Below are 23,248 nucleotides of genomic sequence, written 5' to 3'. Positions count from 1 at the left end.
TGGTACATAGATGCTCAAGAACAATGCAGAAACCTGATTACTTTTGGATGAAAATGTGTACATATTAATCAACTAATTTGCATAATTAGTTAATTTCCAGCTTTTACATTGATATCGCAATTACTAATTTTCCCGTTTCAATGAATCTTGGTACATAGATGTTCTAGGACAATGCACAGACCTAATTAGTTTTGAGTTAAATTCAGTGCATATTGATTACCTAATTTGCATAATATTTTGTTTTGGTCTGTGACAGTACTTATCTTAATTCAATGAATCTTGGTACATATATACTCAAACAATATGTGATGATCTGATTAGTTTTAGGTTTATATACATCTATAATAATTACCTAATTTGCATAATAATCCACAGACATGATTAGTTTAATTTTGATAAAAATGCATATTGATTATTTATTATTAGCCTATTTCTGATATCTAAAAAAATCAGATTCAAATTGAATTCATCACAGAGATGCTCTGCAATTAATTGTACTGAAAAGCATGTCTGAAAAATCAAATGTATTTTCCGTATGTATTATGAATTTTGATAATGTGAATTGCATTGTTTTCATGTTGTGCATCTTGTGTTTCTCCAATACTCAGCACACGAGAGTTCTTTCTAAGCTTTTTTTGATTTAGGTGATTGGAAGGTATCGAAGGAGTCATCGGTGGTAATTAGTGTCGCCCAGGTCAAACCTCATACTTGCAATTTCCATTAGAAAAGCGCATTGGATTATAGAAAAATCAATGTTTATCAACACAAATGTTGCACATGCGCAGCACGACCACCACCGCTCTTTAATACTTTTGAACTTAATTGTTGGAAAATGATTTCAATGAGAAATCAATATCAATTTCACCTTATTTTTTCCCCTATTCATTTTTGCTATCTGTTGAGACTGTCATCAGGAAATATGTTAACCTCATATGACGAAGAGGAACTACATAGTCAGGGGCGGATCTCGGATTCTGGAATAGGGGGGGGGGCAATAAGTTCGGCCCCCCTCTAAATCCGCTCATGATAGTATAGTATATAGTACCTGGGATAGGAACAATCACTTGGAAATTCTTGAAAATAACTAAGATAAGGAAGGGAGAAAGAAAAGATAGGAGATATACATTCAATTATCACTATAAAAACAAATATTTGCCATCTTTGAAAATAATAAAAAATAAAAAAAAAAAATTTTAATACATCCTCCTTCGGACCGGATTCGAACCAGTGACCTATGGATGACAGTGTCATTTACCTCTACAGTCCACCGCTCTACCAACTGAGCTACCGAAGGGATTTCATAAATTTTGTGATTTCTAAAATATTTATTTAATCGATTGCCAAAATGTTGCGTAGACGTTTTATTCACCTGCCTTTTCATTTTCATTTTGATTTTTGGTGGTATTATACAATGTCTAGGTTTTAATAAAAGCATCAGCTTTTACTGAACCCGTGTCTTTCTTTGTGTACATCACAAAACGAGTTCTGGTTCTCCCACAATTCATTGCGCCAAATGTGTTCAACATGGCGGACATGCAAGAAAGTGTTGTCGAAGAAGCAGCAAATTCCATAGCAGACGCTGAATCTGTTATTCCGCACCAACTACCCGAAAAGGTTCTAAATCATGTAGACGAAATAACGGTCTTTGGTTTTGATGCATTAGAGAAGGAACACCCGCCAATTGATGCTGAATACATGCGCCCCACGGTGTCGGTCGTCGATGAAAACTCAGGTTTGGTCCTGCAGTCAGAAAATGTATGTTCGTTCCAGGCAGCCCCGTCGTCCCCCTCTGACATTTCGCCTGTGGTGAGCGAGGCACCTATGCAGACAGAAACGATACAAGAGGCGGTAGCCCCCACAGAGGCCACCATTCTCTCAAATGAAAATGTCAGTCCAGCTGTTACGCTACCAGCTAGCATGTTACTTGGGTCAATCGCAAATTTCATCGATACATCTGCAGGAAACCAAACAAATTTTAGCATCAACGACTTGCAGAACAATCCATCTTTAATGAATGTTTTGAACAGTGCGGAAGTCCAATCTGCTATTCAAAACAATCAACACATAACCATAGTACAGGTACCTGACAGATCACTTTTGGGAGACTTCAATAATCTAGGGGACAAAAACTTTTCTAATCTCATACAAGTACCATCATCATTAACATTGGACAACAATGTTAGTAATTTGTTGAAAACACAAAATGTAACTGCAGCTACAATACCAACAGCCAACCATTTATCAAATGTTGTCACGACGACTCCTACCCCTACTGTACAGCCTTCGCCAATAGTAACTGCTGTTGGAAAACAAAATAAATCTGACGAGAAGAAAAAGCCTCGCCGTGCTGTTACACGGTCAGGTCGTGTATCAAAGCCGCCAACGTACAGAGTAAGAGACTATAAAACCTTAAGACCGGGTGCCTTGGCAATGTGCAGTGATTCGGAAGAGTATTCAGACTATACTCCAGATGATGAAGATGGCGAAGACGCTGATCGCTCAGAAAACGTCAAATACCCGTTTGATTCAGAAAGGCCGAAACGGTTCCAGTGTGATAAATGCGATAAATCATACATTGGTAGGGCCGGCCTCGCAAGGCACTATAGACTGCAGGCAGATCATGGTAGTATAGAAGACATTCCAGAACCAGCTCCAACTCCAACTCCAGCACCTGTCCCGAAAGTACAAGTGACGTAAGTATCTAAGAGAAGTGAGCGGAGTAGAAGTTATTGTATTTTAGTTTATACATACACAATAACTTGGAACTTATTTTGCACTTGCCACTGAAAGAGCAACTCATTTCTTTACATGAAGTAATTTTTTACCAGGAAAAATGCATATTATTTTGTCATCAGGATACTGATCTGAACTATCATACATGTATTATAGACTTAAAAAATGCCAAATTTCTTTTACAAGATTGTGCTTCCAAGCATATACATGAATAATTGTTATCCAATCATCTAGAAACTTCAGACAATTTAGATATTTACATTACTGAGATCCAGATGTTAGTCTACCGATATGCAATACTAGTCTTTGTAGTAATCTGATATCTTATTTTCTGTTGTTTGAATCATTTTAAAACCAAAGTTTAGTCAGTTCTGTTTTTAAACGTTATTTTGGGCCAATGTTTTTATGCAACATTTTGCTGGGATAAAGTTTTGTATTGTTTTAGCCCCTGGATCCATGGTGTTGTTTTGAGTGGGCATTATTTACATTCGGTCGCAGGCTGCCCACTCAAAATGGATCCAGATATAGCAAAATGTAGTGGATGAGCAGCAAATTGATTCCCACTGTTTTTGATCAAGCAATCAAAGTTAGTTTTTTGCTGTGTCAACCTCATGATCCATGGTGGTGTTTGAGAGAGTAGTCAGTGATCTATTGTAAATAATACCCACTCTGACAACATTGTGGGATCGAGGCCTAGTATTGTTTTGGTTCTTTTTATGCACTCTATGTTCTATAGTGGACAGAAGAGACCTTGAAATTCATGAAGTATTTATAGAGGAACAACAAGCTTATATAGTTTGATAATTGCTAATGACCTCATTATTTGTGTTTATATTTTGACTACTCATAAATACATGTACTAGCATTTGCACTAGTCTTTTTGCCCTGTCTATTTTGGTCATAATTTTTCTAAGGGACCATGAGATTAATACTGTTCATATAATATTGAGGAAGATTAATTCTATAAATGATTACTTGTTACTTCGTTATTTTCGTTTATATTTGTCAAAACTGAGAGTATTATAATTGTTTACTTGTATGTGCTATTAGTTACATACAGTTCAGTTTTTGGCCAGAATTTGTCTACCTAATTTCAAACTAGCTGAAATCATTGTCACTGTCAGGCTTTTTCTTTTCTGTTTTTTCATTTTTTTCCACGTAATGGTACATACTGGTAGTCACAACCTAGTTGCATAATACACTGTGCAGTATTATATTAAAGTGTTCAGAAATTGAAAATGTTTGTTTTACAAAAATGTCCATTTTTTGTTGTGCAGCGAGACTGACAGACCAATGCCAAGGAGACGTGGAAGGCCCCCTAGATTAATAAAGCCTGCCCCGACAAGTGCGGAGTATGCAGTCAATACACCCAACTCCGTACCTACCACTGCTACATTGGATGGTAACAGTATGGTACAAGGGGATGGCCAATCTCAGACACCAAGTGATGTCAAAGTCATTTATCAAGCTCAGACGCTTGGGAAAAGAAAACAAAGAATAAAAGAAGTGAGTGTCTCCCTGTTGCCTCGTTTCCTGCTTTCTTTAGAAGGAAAGGTAACCAGGAATCAGTTACTGCCCATATATACTTCTGTGATAATTGTGGTGGCCAGTTTAGCTTATTACTAATGCATGTGTATTAATATTATATCAACGTCAAATTGTTTCGTAAAGCTTACATTGCAAAACATTTAGAGGGATGTCACCTGTGCACGCACAGGAATTGAGTCCCAAGCGACGATAACAGCACACGCTGAAAACATAAAGGTTCATGGGTAGACGCTTGTTTGTAAACAATGACACACTATGGCCAACTGACGCATGCGCAGGTGACGACTTCCTCGCTTTAACTTGGGTGCCAGATTTCAACGCTCCGGGTCATACCATTATCAAAGGGGGCGTAAGTTGAAATACAAACAAAACAGTTTTCTTCCAGGATTTTTAGCAGCAATAAAAAGAAACTACATTCGCTGATACATGTGGTATTAAATGTATGCATAATATTGCAGTTACAAGCTACAATTGTGCTTCTTTTCTTAATTTTATTTCAGCTTCTGCAGGCATTCTATTAATTTCTAATTTAAATTATCATTTTATTTAGTACCGTGAAGGAACAACCTTGTTCAAGGAACAAATTGAACAGCATGCTTACTTTATTGTGGATATAAAGGCCACTTAAAGTATGTACTCGTAGATTCCAGGTTGAAAGAAAGGGGAAACCACATAGATTGACCCATGAATATTTATAATTCTCATTCATGGTGCAATATTTTTTCTTCCAACAGCTACTAAAAACAGTTGGAGATGAGGACCTTTTAGAATTGGTCCTTCCAAGATTGTCCAAAGTTGTCACAGTTTGGGAGTTTCTACTTATGAAAGTTGAAAAGGGACGACCATGTCGAGCATACTTTCCCGATGTTTACAAAGAGCTTGGAAAGATACGCAAACAGGTACAGAGGATGGCCGTCGAGTGTTTGGAAAAGGCTGAACAACCTGAGCCAGTGGAGAACAGTTCTGAGAATGAAGTAGATGAAAACATGGTCATTGAAGATGAAGTGATAGCAAACTTGCTTGGTATTGAAACAGGGTGTTACAAAGTCAAAAGTTCCATGCCAGAGGTTGAATTCAAATACAAGCTACTTGTCACCGATCCAACAGAGGCTGAGAGAATGCCGCTTGACAAGCGAACTCTTGAGGTTGTATCACAAGATGAACTTGTTGATCAGTCTCCAACAAAGAAAAGGAAGGTAGATTGTCAACCACAGAGCCCATCAAAGGTATAACCTCAAAATAATGTTCTTTACTTGAATAAATACTATAATTATGATAAAAGTCATAAAACATGCTGCAATAGTGGATATTCCACTCACTGCGAGTTCCCTCAAGATGACACAGGTCAAGCTTTGGTTCAAAATGGCATCCTTGCATAACATTGGGTGTTATTGACCTATTTCCACGCTTGCGATCCGCTTGTTTTATCGTTCTTTTTATGTTTATATGAAGGATGATGTCGACAAAAACACAGTGCTATGGCTGAAGAGCCTTTTACGTAAATTTGGTGTTTCAACATCGAATTCTACACCCCTTGCAGTGGCTGGTATTGGGCTTAGATGTTACCAAGGACGTACTACAGTACAGTTAGTACATCTATGATGTGATGATGTCTAAGCTCGGCTAAGCGCCCATCCCCTTAAAAAACGCTTTTAATTTGACTGTCTAATCATAAAACTTGGTCTTTGATCATTGCATAACGAATATTGGTAATCGCTTTTATATAATACAGCGTGAATATCGACCACTATGAGTATGTTGTGAATGCGTAGACCATGGTAACTGTGCATAGACTACACTTCGACAATGACCTGTTAATAAAAGTGAAATTTGGCAAATACTTCATGCCATATTCAGTTTACCTATCAAAAATTGCTAGTTAACAGTTTTTAGCTCCGCTGTCGACTTTGTCGAGCGGAGCTTATCATATGAGTGATTGTCCGTCGTCTGGTGTCCGTTGTCCGTGTCAATGTTTTACATTTTCGACTTCTTCTTGAAAACTACAAGTCTGAATGCTTTGATACTTGGTGTATATGTACCTTGGGTATACCTCTCTCAGATTTGTTCATTTCATGATCATATCTTCAATTCTCTAATTTTGGTGAATATTTTTGTAATTTTTGGTAAAAAGTGATATTTTCAACTTCTTGTTAAAAACTGCAAGTCAAATTGCTTTGATATTACATATATAGGTACTACATGTGGACCTCTCTCAAATTTGTTCATTTCATAATGATATCTTTAATTTTCTAATTTTGGTGAATATTTTTGTCATTTTTGGTAAAAAGTGATATTTTCGACTTCTTGTTAAAAACGACAAATCCAATTGCTTTGATATTACATATATAGGTACTACATGTGGACCACTCTCAAATTTGTTCATTTCATAATGATATCTTTAATTTTCTAATTTTGGTGAATATTTTTGTCATTTTTGGTAAAAAGTGATATTTTCAACTTCTTGTTAGAAACCACAATCATTTATGGTCAAAAATGATATTTTTGAATTCTTGTTGAAAACAGCAAGTCCCATTGCACTGATACTATGCATATTGTTCATTTTCTAATGATATCTTCTGTTCTTTAATCGAAATGTGCATTGCTAACAGCGGAGCTATCTTGGCCGAGAGGCTGCTTGTTGAAAAAATCATGTCGTTTATTCGCTGAAATCTATTTGACTTTGACTGTGTTCCAACAGATTCTAATATTTTTAACCTCGTAAATTCGAGTGGTACGTAATTCATATTGTAGTAAGATATGCATACTTTTTTGTGACCATTTCTGTTTCTTCATTAAATGACAACGCAATTAATTTTGTAATTGTATTTCCCTCAAAGACTTAATCCCCACCCCCCAATCTGTCGCATAGTCAATTAAAATTGTCATGTGCACTCTTTTCCGAGGGGGTGCTCGGTTATGCACCCACTCCTAAATAATTATGATTTTCTGAGTGAGGACACTGGACATTAACATGGTTGAGTACTGTAAGTGTCTTGCGTGATCAAGTGTTTTTTCAAAGTCATTGGCACGAGAACAGGCACATTTCCTAGGTTGTGTTTTTGGTTTCGGGAAACGTGTAAAAAATCCATCATTTGTGTAATCGCTCTTGCATTCAGCGTAAGAGCATTTTTGTACAGTCGATATTGTTGTGTGAACAGAATACGGCAGAGTGAATAATGGCGCTACCGCCGTCTCTAGGGGAGAGCTTGACCTGTGTCACGTGATTGAAACTGGTTGCTAAGGATGTAAAGCTTGTCCATGCGAGATCTTGCAGTGAGCGGAATATAGCTTATATGCCAGTGTTGCAAAGCGTACTGTGCCATGCAGAAGGATGGGTGAATATATACCGGTAGTACAGTTATATTGTGGCAGTGGGAGTGAGTTGTGGCATATTTCATGTTGATATTGATCGTATATTCTCCATTTGAGTCACCACCCACTGGTCGAGTCTCGTATGCTCTCTTGTGATTATATGTGGTTCAGTCAACTAAGTTTGCATGCAGTCTAGGATATAAACATTTTGGTAAAAATTTCACACTCGTGCCAGTGCAATTAGTCTATGCAGTAAAGTTTTACTGCACTAGTGCTAGTAAAAGTAGTTTTTTGTGAATATAAACTTAGGTTCTTCTTAAATCTTGCATTTTTGTTTTCCTTGCATCTTTTCTCAGCTCAATTTTGGAACTTCTGGAGCAACATCTGATCCAACTACAATGCAAGTACAGGTCAAATCAGAAGACCAACCTAGGCAGGTAGGTCTATCAACACAGTTAACGTATCGAGGTGATTCCTCGCCCCCTCCACTACAGCCACTACCACTTCGACATAAGCAATCAACTTCAGCTGTTCAAGAGGCTCCACCATCTACATGTATACCCGAGACCAGCCAATCTACTCAGCAACAGACTATAGAAACCACCAATTCAGGAGACTTGAGACAAGATAATGGTGTTGTCATTCCATCTACAGTACAGCAGGTAAATATTTGTAGATCAGTCTTCATAAACATGAAGTGTGCAGTGCAGTGGAAGAACAGAAAAGTGTACTGTAAAATTTATATACTTAAACTTATTTTATTGTGAGTGGATTCCAAAAACTGAAAATCTTGTTACACTGATATCGAAGAGTCACTATCTGGATTAGAATGAAACTTGTTACATAGCTACTATAAAATGAATATAATTATGTTAATTAGGTAATTCGCATAATAAGTTTAGCCTTTTCATTGTCTGCACGAATGCATTGAAACTTGCATGATTGCTGTTTATGTAGATCATTACAGGATAATAACTTCTAATTGATCTGCATATTAATTATCGAATTTGCATTAGTTTGAATCTTAATTATAAATCTTAACTCTGCACAAATAGCATCGTAGACATTCAGAATTTCGATACATTTCGACACATGAAACTTGAAAACAGGTGGCTAGGACATCGGACTTAATTTTATTTCACACAATGCCGATGTAGCGAGCACTCGCACTCACTCGCAACTACATACAAATCGCCACTCGCAACTGCCACTTTGTAGCAACTGCTACTTTCTAGCGCTTGCAACTGGTGTATAAAATAAAATAAAACTTGGTACATTTTGATCAAATCTTGTAGCCATTTGGAAAGTATATCAATTTGGCCACAAATTAATAAATAAATTGCATTTGCAAAACAATGCCTCAAATTTTGCCATCAAAAATATTGTGACATTCAGTCTTTTCTCTGTATCTTTGCCATAATTTGCTTGTATGTAAAATAATTTTCATGGTGTATCCAGATAATACAGATTTAAGGTAGCAGGATAGTTTTTTTGCATGAAAAATGTAAACACCTATAATTGGAATAAATCTTACAAGAAACCATACAATCTATATATGCTTGGAAAGCTCTTGACTTGTATTTTCCTATTATTAATATTTTGTGAACATTGTGTTTGTTTTAGCGTCGCGTGATTCTGAAAATCAGCGGGGCTGATAATTTAACTAACGTGAATAAAATTTTAAATGTCAACTCTACAGTCATTCATGCGATCAAAAACTTTACACTGTTTTGAAGCAAAGGTCATGAAGTTTAAATCCGTATTTCTATTTTTTGCATTAAGTTTTTTTTTTCTTTCCGAAAATCACAAATTTCAAAACACGTTTTTTGGTGTTAAAGTTAGAGTATACCAGTAGTTTGCGCGAGGTTTGTGAAAAAACGCAATAGAATTTTGCAAATATGTAATTACGGATATGAAGCCAACATATCCAAGAGTAAGAAAAGCTAAACCGCGACATCGTTGCGCTATTCACTGAAACTCCATTTAAAATTAGGTCAACGGTAATTGCCAAAAACCGAACACCGAGAAATCGGCACTTTTATAATTTCAAACTTCAATCAACGTTAACTCCCGTTTTAGCAGCAAAATTTACATGGGCTAATTGTAAATGAAATGCTTTGAAAGTTGTTTTCGAGAAAAATCATGAACCGACATTTATATCTGTGAAAAACTTTGTTTTTTGGCCGTTTTCTTTCACGCTATGGTGTTTTGTGACGGTCTGTGCTGATAACGAATAGTGACATCATTTATTAAAGCTTGGATTATGCAAAGTGGGCGGTTCTGCTTGCGAGTAACAAACAATACAGACACTACACTCATACATACTGGCGAAAGGGTGGACCCGTTACTGGTTGAGGTAACCCCCGAGGTAACCCCTAATAGCTTGACAGTTTCACCAGAGCGCGCCGTCCCTTTCCACGCTACTATTTCGTTGCCGTGCATTTTGTTCGCATGAGCACATTAGATGAAACAACCAAGTATTTATCAGACAGATTTATTACATGTAACATAATTTACGAATTTAGAAAAACCTAAGCATGCAAGTATGCCTACTTGGTGAAAACTCATCTGAAAAATGGATTATATAAACAAGGTGCAAGCATATTCTTATCATTGATCAACCTTTACATGTAGTTTGTGGCCTGTTATCAGAATTTTCATGCAATGCATAGCCACCACAGATGGTCGTATTTTATTGTTTGCAACCATATTTTGTAAAAGGGAGCCCCCCTCCCAATGTAACTGCATTACTTCTGGACTAAGAAAGTAACCCTATGGTCAGACACCTTTCAATGACAAAGCCAAGAAAAAATATTACAGAAATTTATTGTAAGTTTTTATTCTGTTAACATATAATTACATTGAAGTGGTACATTCATGTACTTTTTTGTTTATTCAAAATTTGTTGTTTCAAAAGCGATTGTTTTGTCTTTGCTGTACTTCCTGTCTAGAAAGGCAGCAGTGCACATGTCTTATCAGCTGTGTGTAAACTACAAACAGATATCTTATCAGTTGTTTGTAAATAGCAAATAAAGAAAGTGGCCCAACTTAAAACTATTTACCCTCAATTCAGTTATGTTTGTAAACCATGCATATTAATGAGATGCACTAGTTTGGTGTACACTGGATAAACAAAAACTTGGCCATTTGTTTTGCACACAAGAAAAAAATCAGTTTACTTGTACAAGATATTTTTTTTCTATAAAATAAATACACCAATGTATGTAGCATGCCTTAGGGAGCTATTCGTGTGATTTTCAAAAAAAAATGTGAAAAGTGCCCAAAAAACTATTCTGCTACCTTAAAAATACATAAAGATTTATATTTTTCAAAGTTCAGCTCACACATAAACACATTCTAGAATGTCTATGTTTGAGATGACCTAATTATAATAAGATAATAACTTTGTTATTGTTGTTTCTAATATCACCCAGGATTCACAGTTACACACTGCTGCCACCAGTACAGTGAATTGCAACACTGTCAACAGTGGTGAAGTTTCATCAAACGATTTCAAAATGTTAACCGATAGTCAAGCAGAGACTGAAGTAAATAAACCCTGTGAGAACTCTATTGTCACCGAGATACAAGTGGAAGAATCTCGACAGCAATCGCAGCATCGAGTGTTGATGCTGCCACCGGGTTTCAATTTGTCCAAGACTCAAAATGGTTATGCCATTGATAAACCTGATGGCACAACGTGGCAGATCACTGGGGAGGGGAGCATACCTCTGGACACAATACAGGCATTATTAAATATGGACACTCCACAGGAAATCTTTCAGGCCCAAACCAATACGGGGGTCAATCACGAACACAGTGAACAGGTATCTAAGATTGTGGAAGTTGCACAGGCCTCGGTTTCTCAGGAAGAGATGGAATTAAATACCCAGAATGTTGATGCATTGGCTGAATCGCACTCGACTACGTCTGTACTGCCAGACATCAATACAAGTACACTTAATGCTGATCTGGTTCCAGGAACTGTTCTTCAGTCTGGTGTATCTGAAGAGAGTCAAGTACGAACGGTTGACCTGTCTCCGGCCATATGCTCAGAGAGTTCTTTTGTAGCGATGACAGAAACCCCAGCGTTAACAAATGGAACTGCTGTAAAGTCTGTTGAAAATAGTATTGTGTAGTCTATGTCATCATCAGCATTTGGTTTATACTCTATTTTATTATATATATATTACTTGCACTGATGAGAAATGAAAAAACTTCATTACAATAATATCTACAACACCTTATTGCTTACAGATGTACTGGGGTAGAACTTTGGCAATTTACACTCTCTGATCCCTCACGCTGCAGTGCAATGCAATGCAATGGTAATAGCATATTTTCTATCAGAAGGGAAGCTCAAATAAAAAGTTCTATTGTCACCTGATTGTAATCTTCATAAACAAATGGTTTTTCACACTAAGAGAGAAGTGTACTTTCAGAATTTTGCTACAAACACCTACATCATTGATGTTAAAGCTATGTGTACCTCATATCACTGTCTTAAGAAAAAAATCACCCTAAGGCCATAACAAAATTAGATTTTGCTTCTCATTCTAGAGAAAATTAAAAATTGATGCATTTTTTTTTTTCCAAGAGTAATTTAATATCACAACAGCAAGATACAAGTTCACCATTTAACATTTCTGAAAAAATTGCTTTTGAATATATGCATTGTGTGCTGGATTGGATCAACAAAACATTCTCTCAAACTGAAAGCAAAATATTTTCCCCAATTCCATCTTATGTGAGACACACTACTGGTACACAATTTCAAAATATACAAGTTTTGAGTTCTGCTGTTACCTTTAAAAATTGCAAGCTTTGGTGTGAATACACTCCAAATTCATCTGCGTTGGGGGTTTGATTTATCCACGTAAACATTTGATAGCTCATCAGTACGTCAGAAAACAAGGGAACCAATGAATAAATTTTGTGAGCTAGAAATCACCCCCCCCCCCTCAACCACCCCCCCTCAACCACCCCCAGTCCTGCTCGCAAAGTAACTGATGACTCTAAAACTCAAAACTGGTTCCCAATTGATGTGTGCGTGATGTCTACCGGGAGCAAAACCTTTTGGGGAGCCTAAAATGGCTTTAATGCTTTTGGCCTCATTTGGTATCCCTAAATTTGCTTTGTAATATTTATCATATGTAAACTATCGGTTGTAAGTAGATATTTACATAAAAATAAGCTTGTCTCAGGAAAGAATGACGGTTGTCCGAAAGTGCGTGAATTATTGTTGTCGGGCTCTTTTATGTGCTCTGCTAAAATAAAAAGTAGGGAGAAATGCTGGTACCACTTCTTGCTGCGACCTTTTATATTTTGATCTGAAACCACATTAGCGATGTGATGCTTTAACTTTGACTGAGTTTGAAATTGCATACTGTTTTAGTGTGGAATTGTGAACCCTGATCATGTGCTTTGATCATAGTCAAAATTAGACGCATGCCTGCAACCACATCATTCATGGAGAAACCCCTTAGCCCCAGCTTTTGGCAATGATAAGCAACTAATTCTTGTGATACTAGTTAAAATTGTGCTCTCTTTATTTTGAGCTTGTGTCCACATTTATTACATGGGTACGCAGGTGATCAAAGAAGCTGTGAATGTATTTGAAAAAAAAGAAATTCACTCATTCAACCTATATATATATATATCTGTGGTGTGAACCTACCTTTTAATTGTGAAACCTAAATCTGATGTTCATTTGTTTATAGCCTCATGTTAGCAACAGGGGAAAAATGATTGAAACAATACTCTGTGATTCCGACATTCTCTGAAAGTTACTAAGCATGTAACAATTAAAATGTCCATCATTTGAAAGCTTTAATACATATAGTTGGATACAGTTGTGTACAAGCCATACCAACGTATGTCTAAGACAATTTCGCTACTACCTACAGATATACTACCGGTACGCAGTTGTCAGTAGCATGTCTCTAGTTGGTCCCAGCTAGAAAACACAGCAGATAAATTAACACACAGTCTAGTCTTCAGTGTTACTACCATCTTGTACAATTCATAGGCGGTTCAATTGAAAGTGTTAAAAACGATTTTCAATACTCAAAACATTTAATCTCTCCAACAACATTGGTTACAACTTGACCGTATTTGCCCATATCTAAGCTTTCAGATAATATATAGGTTGTTGTAGTAGCATGCTTGTTAACTTTTAGAGATTGGATGAATCGCAGAGTAATTTTGAACTCATTTTATCTTTGTCGTTTCCCTAAACAAGGTCGAAAACCTGATGTAACCTGATATGTTTAAGAAGTAACACTTCAGTACGTAACTTTCTGTATTTCTGTTGATATTCTAGTATACATAGTCTGTTGCGAGTTTCACTGCTTGGTTTTCATCTCGTTTTCACTTCAAATTCACTTTCAAACTCCATCAAACATTTCCAGCACAGACAGTTTAACGAAATCAGATGTTTTTTTTTTCTTTTTTAGTGAATGTATGTTGTACCACTCTTGCAATGTATGAAGTGGTATCTCACGCCTACTTATAGGGCGGTGGTCGTCACACAGCGCGTGTTCAAATTTCATGTAAATAAACACGCGTTGTATACGTAGCTATGAGTCCCATATCGAACAGGACGCGGCCAACGACTGCCGCCCGTTTAAAGTGAATCCTATGAGCAATTTAAATTGCAATGAATTGACTCGCTCTCAAATCACTTTCCATCGCCAGTACCTTTTAAAAGCCAGTCGTAGAATACAAGCAATTTTATTTATACACGTGTGTAAAAATTTCTAAAATAAGTGCCTTTAGAGATGAACCATATATATGATAGTGTGTTCTGAACATGAGCTTGAATTGTGCAACTGCTCATGGTGGTGTGAATCTATTTATAATTGATCATCGTCACATCTGTCTACCCCCTCTTCCCTACCCCAAGTATGTATAAATGCAACACAGTTCCTGCTAATTAAGAGAGTTGTCAGAACAACTATATAAAATTCGTTTGCACAATTGTCATGCCAATTTAACTTAAATGTAGATTTCAAATCATTTGGATATTTGTAATAATTATTAATAAGTCAGTTGATTTCACCTGACTGTTTTACATATATATATATATTTGTGTAATTTTCCTTGCAGTATCGGTGAATATGAGGAATAATGAGTTATTTGTTATTAAACAGGCTTGTAACTTATGAGCATTGAATATTTAAGTACTTTGTAATGTTTCTGTTATGTTATGTTTTCCCACCCATATCTTGACAGTTTTAACCTTTTTACCACCAGACTTTCTTACCCAAATTGTTCTGCACTTTTTTCTTATATTTTTTCAATATTTCTGGAAATGAATCCTAATTTTGGAGCCATTAGACAAAATTTGAGTCAATTTTCAGTTATTACTAACAAAATTAAAAATATTTTGAAAAGAAAATGCAGACTATAAGCAAGACTATTTTGTGAATTTGTGATGAAAAGAGGGAACTGGTAGTAAAAAGGTTAAAAACATTAACTGGATTAGAAAATCTGAATTATTTAACATCCTGATGTTCAAACATAATGATTAAGTGAAGGTCATTGCATTTTGTTCAATGGGATTGAAATGAAATCTCATTGTATGCATCGTTTCACTTTTTCTAGCTCATTCATTCATTTTTTTTCTTACAACTGATTGTGAAAGCCACATGATACCATTTATGGAAAGTTCAAATCTCAGTTTTCAACATCTGTTATGCATTACATTCATGCATATATTATGTAAGAAGTGATGTAATAAACGATTTCCCCATGATCAAGTTCAAATCTCAGTTTTCAACATCTGTTATGCATTACATTCATGCATATATTATGTAATAAACGATTTCCCCATGATCAAGTTCAAATCTCAGTTTTCAACATCTGTTATGCATTACATTCATGCATATATTATGTAAGAAGTGATGTAATAAACGATTTCCCCAAGATCAAGTTAGCGTAATATGTCAGATTAACGTCATTAATGTTGCCGACTTGTTTAAAGTGTGTACACTGATGACATAAAGTGTCAACTGTTTATGTCTACCCAATTTTGTACAAAGCTCATTTACAAAAGTTGAACGCCTATCTGCAGACATTCAGTCTTATCTGCATACTCATGAATAAATACTTACGATTATTAAGTAGTTCAATAACCAGATATAAACGAGGATGATTATGACGTGTACAGATACAAATTCCATTTGATGCTAAAACCAGCATATGGCCTATAGTTCATGTGATTTGAATGTGCCTTCGGTTATCCAAACTATGGGAATTTGACGGATCTATATCGGGCTTTTCACGGTCAGACAACAAAAATGATGAATAATAACACTTATTTTAATTCATATTGTCTTTTGAGTTTATCAAAATTGTCAAATTGTATTGTATATCTGTAAGAATTTTTTTTTCAAAGTTGTTTTTATTATTTTTTTTTGTATGTAAATAAGATAAAAAACTTCACTTGTGAGTTTATAATAATGGTATGTCATGTATGGTGTTCTGAATAAACAGATATGCCAGTGTTTTGCTTTTTTTTCTGAAATGTTAGTATTTTTATTAACCGAATGTTTTTGTAAGAATGCATTTAATTATAGCCTCTTGTATCAAAGAACTGTTTTTAGAGGCAGAAAATGTATTGCTCAGGGGTGGTAAGGAGGTGTGTTGATTGAATGCACAGTTCTGCCAATGCTTTCAATGTCAAGGTTATATGAAAAAAAGACCTTTCAAATTTTTAACACATGTGACACGCAAAAGACGAGGCTCCATTTTATTTGAAATCAGTAAAGGTTGAACTAAATTCTGGTGAATCAATTTGACATCACAATTTATAAAAGGTACATTTAATAAATGATGATTTTCTATGAAAAACTGATCCATTGTGGGAATCCCTTCAGACAGTAAATATCATCAGACTTCCCCCAAGATGTACATTCTGTATAACATTTTCATATAAGGTGCCTTAAAAAATTTCAGTTTTGAGAAATTTGGCTAAAAATTAAATCTGAAAGTTATCGATATTCTGATTGAAATCTGAGGTGTCGTTTATCGACTACATTATTTGTCACTACAATAATAAATCTTGTCATGCACTGCCGCTTCACGTGCTCACTGAACACAACTAAGTGAGGAAGTTCAAAACGTTTGTTTGCTTGGATGCAATGGTAACACCTAGTAAAAAAAGTCATCCTATAAATTCAAAAGGTTGTGCAGAAAATATGTATTGATTTTGTGGCATAGTATTGTCTATTCAGTGAATTGATGACACCTCTAGATGCTGAAAACTCAATCACAACTGTGTCCATGCAATTGCCTTATGTTCGGCTATTGGTAGAACACTTCTGATGCAAATATCTCGCAAATACTGTAGCTGTTTTTTTTTTTAACAGTACACACAAAAGGCTTCAAACAAAATGTTGACAACACAATTCTAATGCAGCCGATAATGTATGGAGTACGTATGAATGTACCTTAAATTTGCATCTACCACAAGGCAATAGGTGATTTTCCGTTCAACTGCGAGATCTCGCGAGATGCATGAAAGACGCGCGTTGAACGTCTGCCGCAAAAATCAAACAATTTGATTTTTGAACTTGAATTGTTTTATTTCGTAGCTCACATCGACTGGCTGATCTTCGACAGAGGAAAATTGCTTTCGAATACCCTCACTTAATCAAAATCGTCTATCATCAAATGTGTACAGCACGATATTAAGCATAGAAATGCCTCCAAAATATTTTCACGTTTGTTGAATCCCATGCGATGTTTGACGACACTACGACCTTTGTTTGTCCTGTTTTTACGTTCGATTTCACGCATAACGGGTGATTCTCGCAGTGAGCGGTCTATTGTTATGTGATATTTCTATCTTGTAATAGTTTAAATGAAGATGAAAAGAATACCAGATCAGTTGACAATCGAATACCAGTCCAACTGTGCATGTTAGGGGCAATTCATACAGTTAAACCAGTGTTAGAGACAACCCCTATATATATATATATATAAAAAAAAAAAAAAAACATCTAATAATTAACATTCTGTTTATAAAACAATTTTATATATTCCTCAATTCAAACTTGATTTAATTTTGATAAACTCAAATGTGTTTTTATTGGCACAGTACCGTCTCTTTTTTCTCTGGGCAAATTTTACATCAAATATGTACGTACGAGTTGGCGATCCATAAACAAATGACCCAACCTCCATACATAAGACCACCTGTCTATAAAAAAAAACATTCTAACACAGTCCCTGGGGTGGTTGCTTTACACAGATTTTACTGCATAATTAAGAGGATGGGATAGCGTGCCGGGAAGGAAATCAGACAACATATTTATATCAAATTATTTATTGTCACCTATGTCCTGTTTCTAATAACATACTTTCTAGTAATAACTTAGATTTCTCCTCAATGTACGGCTGATGCAACCACGTGGAGTTGTAAAACAGTAACAAGTCTCTTTCATCACAATGAGCTATCTCTTCTAATATTGTGTGTTTTACTTCCAATTCTGTACTGTACATTGATAGCATGGTACAGGATGCTTCATCTAATTTTCGGAAATAAGAATAAAGAAAACTATTTTGAGTGTTGACGTATAGACGGGTTACTTAGGAACAACATCAAAAGTTCAATGTAGGATAAAAAACTTAATTCCTTTAGCCCCCCCCCCCCCCCCACTGAAACTCAATTGATAAATATTGATCATGTCGTCATTAAATACAAATTGATAATTGGACAGTAGTATGGCATAGCAGTTGGTTTTAGGTCCATGCCCTGCAATTGATCTCATTTGACGCACATATTTACACTCTGACCAAACCATTTTCTCGTCTTGGACGTGTTTTTTTTTTCATTTTCTGTTATTTTTGTCTATGATTGGATAGAAAGAGAACGAACTACAAATACTCCCAAGATTTTTTTGACTTCATTAAAAAATAAAATCGTTTTTGTAGGATGGAAACTTTATGAGGTCAAAACCCCCCACCCCCAAACTAAAGCAAATAATCCGACATCGATCTTTTTACGTTGTCCCTTATACAGTCTGAATGAATATAGTTTGAGAGAAGCAAAACATTCACTCACGAAACTAATATATTGAAAAGTGTATATACTCATAGTTTATTTATTATATAACCAAATGTTTTGTTTTATGTTTCCTTCTTTATTGGATAAACTAAATAGAATGAGAAATCTCACCACATGGTTATATTATCGATAATGACGTAAACTGTATATTCATTTCATTAGACTGTTAGATTGTTCCATGAATACGGCTTGTTCTACTCATCTAAGTTGACCTTTGTTGTCGCTAACTCCAGAAATGGACATAATTCTAAAGTCTCCTAGAACTAAGATGTAATGACACCGGATAAAGACGGTACTTTTATCTGGAACCCAATGAAATGTATAAACTGTTTACATCATTTCTGATAATAACCATGCAATGCATTTTAAGTTCTATTTAGTTGTTTCACCTGTTCTATTCTGTTTTCTACTATCTTACATTCTATTCAGATTTTCCATCAAAAAAAGAGTGGTACATTGCCAAAAATGTATAATTAATTACCAAGTTCTATAATCACCTACTATAATTTTCTATATACATGTACAAGTACATGTATTATATTTATCGGTCCAAGCAGATATCTCCTATTTTTAGATTTTACTCACAGAACTGTTCGGTTGACCACATTTGGAAAAGCGGCTCTTCACTCCAGTCACCATCTTTTTTATGTCCCTCCAGGTCACAAATTCCACGGAAGTTTTTACAGATAGTTTCCATTTTTTTTACCAATTTTGCCTATCAATGCAATGATAAAAAGTAGTTGACATTTTAAATTATGTTAGGGATGAAGAGATATAAAGCAAAAAGTAAAATTTTCAAACAATATAGGTAAACTATGATCAAAATCAGTAATAGCTAAATGGCTGCTTGTCGGCCAAATTGGATTGTATCCTTTGAAAAGCTGTAATAGGAGCCTGTATGTACAGTCATCAAATCATGTTTGTATGAAATCAGCTCAGGTATGTCAGGTTTCCTTTTCAAACTTACAACTTTAAGAATCTGAACAGCAAGTACAATGTTTGATCTACAACAGCAATAAATCACATAAAAAACACAGGACACTTTAGAGAGCATTATTGAATGACATTTTTCTAGAAAAAACCTGCAAAAGGGAGTACTGCAATTTAGTAGCGCCACCAAGTGGGGGAGATAGGGTTCTCCCTACCAGAGTGTGAAGGTTTTGACAATTCTAACTTAAAATGGACTGTGGCCACACGTGATCCCTGGTCAATCAGAATTTTATGGTTGCCAGAGCATCTGCTCCCCAGGGTAAGGGGGTGCATGGCCATGGCATGAGGCCGCTGCACTCCTGTTCCTTTGTTTAAAAAAATGATGTACCGGTACATACTAGTGTAATAAACTTGTAACCGCTGATAACTGAACACTCACCATTGAACTGTAAATTGAATGCAGCTGTTCGCAGTGTTCTTGCATTTCTGGTGGCATTTTATTGGTTGATGTACCATCATTGTCAGTGTCTGCACTGATAACTGCCGTCTCTGCTGCTTCACCAGATCTGTGGGAAGATGTCTTACAAATAACCTACAACACTCGTACATTAAACAGTCAAAACAGGGAAACATAAGATGACTGCAGCAATTGGTAGAGGATATATGTTGAGGGTAATTTATGATTTTACTAAATATTACTTTTTAGCCTGTAGAACATAGCTGAAATAAAACACACAGGAAAATTTAAAACAGAAATGTTGTTTAAAATATATATGATAATTTGTTTTCATGATATAGCTGAAAAAAAACAGAAAAATTTTAAATCGATCATTTGTTGGTTTTCATATATATTTTATGACGAAATTTAACTAATATCATGCGGTGATATTAGCAATCATCTGAACTTTGCAAACAGCTTGTATTATAATATATACACCTGTATTTTAATTGCCTGGATATGTTGTTCTGATTGGACGAGTGTGCGTCTTCAAATTATGCATACATTATATGACGTTTCAGATACTGTATTACATCTCAAAATTACATTTCAAATGAAGTTATAATGTATAAGAAATAAAACATCGCTGCATTGGGTATTGCACAATTTGCAGGATACATGCATATGAGCATATATCTCACAGTATGTGGCCCACTGTAGCGATGGTTTATTTCTAAATACCGTAATATTCAAGGAAAGTTATGATAAAGTTTTTTTTTTTAAATTTGTTTTTGTGCCAGGCGACAGTTCTGGCATTGAATCTCACTTGTTGTCTCTCCCGACTTTTTATGTATGTGCAAATTCAAGTGCTCATGCATTTTTACCACAGAAGTCATATCCATGTTTGCGACTACATGACAGGGCTGTACGGCCATCTCCCTATCAAATGGCAATTTAATGTGCTGTCCTGGTGTCAACCAGGCTCGGTCAAACACAAGCACCTGCGGATCTTAACCAAGGTTCCCCCAAAGTCGCATTCATTAGTGAATGAAACTCGGCCAGTGGAATTGGCCTTCTCATTGAGTCTGTGGCACACTCACCCAGGGTAGGGGTCGACCCTTTTGATGTTCAACCTAAGGTAGGATTTGAACCTGGATCTACCGACCATGAGCCTAATTTGATGTCACAACCACTAGGCTACCAGATAAATTTATTGTAAATGAAAATGGGAAATTGTGTTTATTTGATTCAAAATAAATAAAAGAATTATAAAAAAATACATAAATAAATGCAAAACTTTGGCGGGAAAAAATATGGTAATAAAAGTAATTGTGTTGTTCTAAAAATAGAACGGAACAAAACAATATCTACAACACTCACTGTGCTTGTAGTTTGCAGTTAGATATTTTGGATGTGATTCCAAATCCTTGCTCGTTTAAAATCTGCCATTTGTTGATATAGTTATGCCAGTCGGCGCAGTGGTCTTTAATCTTCCTAGAACTTCCCGTCAGAGACGTCGGTTTGGGCGACTGTCTGGTCGCCGACTGATATGGCGAAGAACCTGTGGATTTATTATAGCCACAATCACTCGAGGGATGAAAATTCAAATAAATCTATCGGTAATATTTGTTATCAATTATTTCCCGATTTGTCATCTCCTTAGATGAGTAGCAATGACAAATCGGGGAAAATAATAAAACCAACATACTTCTAATACTGATAAGTTTATTTGAATTTTCAACTCGTGTATACAGCAAAAATTGGGAAAATATGCCAAGAACTCTTGCCGTGTTATCCAGAAAAGTCTTTGTAGTGGGAGGAATACGTACCTGATATTGAACTTGATTCAGAACTACAAGAATCACGTTTCTTTTTAGGAGTTTTCCCTTTCTTCTCCTTCTCCATGCTGTTATTATGATCTATCAGGTGACTACGGCAGAGGTCAACGTAGGTCACATACTAACTCGACGATAGAGGGCGCTACTTATTTTATTTCCAGAACGGAACAACTCGGGTAATAAATACTGCTACTTTACAGCATTTTTCAAACTTTTAAGTAAAAAATCTATTTATTCACATTCTTGTGACAATTTGTAACATTCATTGCTTCAGAGACCACACAGGTATATGTTTAGATTAATTTTTTTGAATTACAAATCGAAGGGTTTGTGGTACTGTAAATGTTTCAATCCAACACAAGTTAAATAGTATCCTGCAAACCTACTTACTACATGTAAATATATATTTTTACTTTTGATAATACCGTATGAAATCTATAAAAAATACCAGGTTGAAGAATATTAGTTGCTCTTTCAAATTTCGCCAAAGCCTTACATATATTTTACCTATATCTGCAGAATAAATCAAGAAAACTACACAAATTGACTCCATTTACGAATAATTACCGGTTTGTCCAAACGCACGGCACAGTTGGAGGCGAAGAACTAATCACAAGACTGGTTACGAACCATAAGGAAATATTAGAGAAATTGAAATTAATTAGGAGAAATGAAATAAACAGCAATAATGATGATAATAATAATATCAGACAAATTCACACAATTACAATAAACCAAGATGATGTCAGAAATGCGATAAAATTTTGCAAATCTGGAAAAGCGTGTGGCCCGGATGACATAGTCAATGAATTTATCATGAATGGTGGTGAATCGCTTGTTCAGTCTTTGACAATTCTATTTCAATCATGTTTGAATAATAAGAAAATCCCAGACGAATGGAAACAAGGAGTTGTAAAACCAATCCATAAAAAAGGTGATAAAAAAGATCTAAATAATTATAGAGGCATTACTCTGAACTCAACAGTATCAAAAGTTTATGCTAAAATAATTGAAACTAAATTAAAACAATTTGTGGAAGATAATAACATATTAGGTGAGATTCAGGGTGGATTTAGAAAAGACAGACGCTGTGAAGACAATATCTTTACACTCAAAGGTATTGTGTCTCAGCGAAAATCTCAAAACAATTCTACATATGTTGCTTTCCTAGATTTTTCTAAAGCTTTTGATCGAGTTTGGAGAGATGGACTTCGGGTTTCACTGTGGAATGCAGGAATTAGAGGAACATTGTGGAATATAATTAATGATATGTATGAAAATGTTTTTAACAAAGTTAACTTTAACGACATAGAAACGGATTATTTTGAAACTACAGAAGGGGTCAAACAAGGATGTGTGTTAAGTCCTTTACTATTT

The 23,248-nt window shown here is 35.5% G+C and overlaps 2 protein-coding genes and 1 non-coding gene across 3 annotated transcripts; 1 reads left to right on the top strand and 2 right to left on the bottom strand.

Moving 5' to 3' along the window:
* Positions 1-1,204: 1,204 nt before the first annotated feature.
* Positions 1,205-1,294, bottom strand: TRNAY-GUA (transfer RNA tyrosine (anticodon GUA)). Its single transcript is given in 2 exon segments — positions 1,205-1,240; positions 1,258-1,294. It is a non-coding gene; the product is annotated as a tRNA-Tyr (tRNA).
* A 203-nt stretch (positions 1,295-1,497) lies between these two features.
* Positions 1,498-16,120, top strand: LOC102805193 (uncharacterized). The gene is made up of 5 exons (XM_085494324.1): positions 1,498-2,693; positions 4,011-4,239; positions 5,016-5,507; positions 7,950-8,255; positions 11,028-16,120. Exons 1-5 carry the CDS (start codon positions 1,525-1,527, stop codon positions 11,730-11,732), a joined length of 2,901 nt encoding a protein of 966 aa, XP_085350450.1. The 5' UTR covers positions 1,498-1,524; the 3' UTR covers positions 11,733-16,120.
* A 1,787-nt stretch (positions 16,121-17,907) lies between these two features.
* On the bottom strand, positions 17,908-21,959 carry LOC100376416 (cyclin-dependent kinase 2-interacting protein-like). The gene is made up of 5 exons (XM_006815552.2): positions 21,863-21,959; positions 21,414-21,594; positions 20,034-20,160; positions 19,250-19,379; positions 17,908-18,125 (listed from the first exon to the last, which is right to left on the bottom strand). Exons 1-5 carry the CDS (start codon positions 21,936-21,938, stop codon positions 17,929-17,931), a joined length of 711 nt encoding a protein of 236 aa, XP_006815615.1. The 5' UTR covers positions 21,939-21,959; the 3' UTR covers positions 17,908-17,928.
* Positions 21,960-23,248: the final 1,289 nt, after the last annotated feature.

This window comes from Saccoglossus kowalevskii, chromosome 2 (assembly GCF_978046115.1).
Source record: "Saccoglossus kowalevskii chromosome 2, keSacKowa6.1, whole genome shotgun sequence".
Lineage (NCBI taxonomy): Eukaryota > Metazoa > Hemichordata > Enteropneusta > Harrimaniidae > Saccoglossus > Saccoglossus kowalevskii.
The sequence above is the reverse complement of the archived record's forward strand: the minus strand, read 5'-3'. Positions and strand labels throughout refer to the sequence as shown.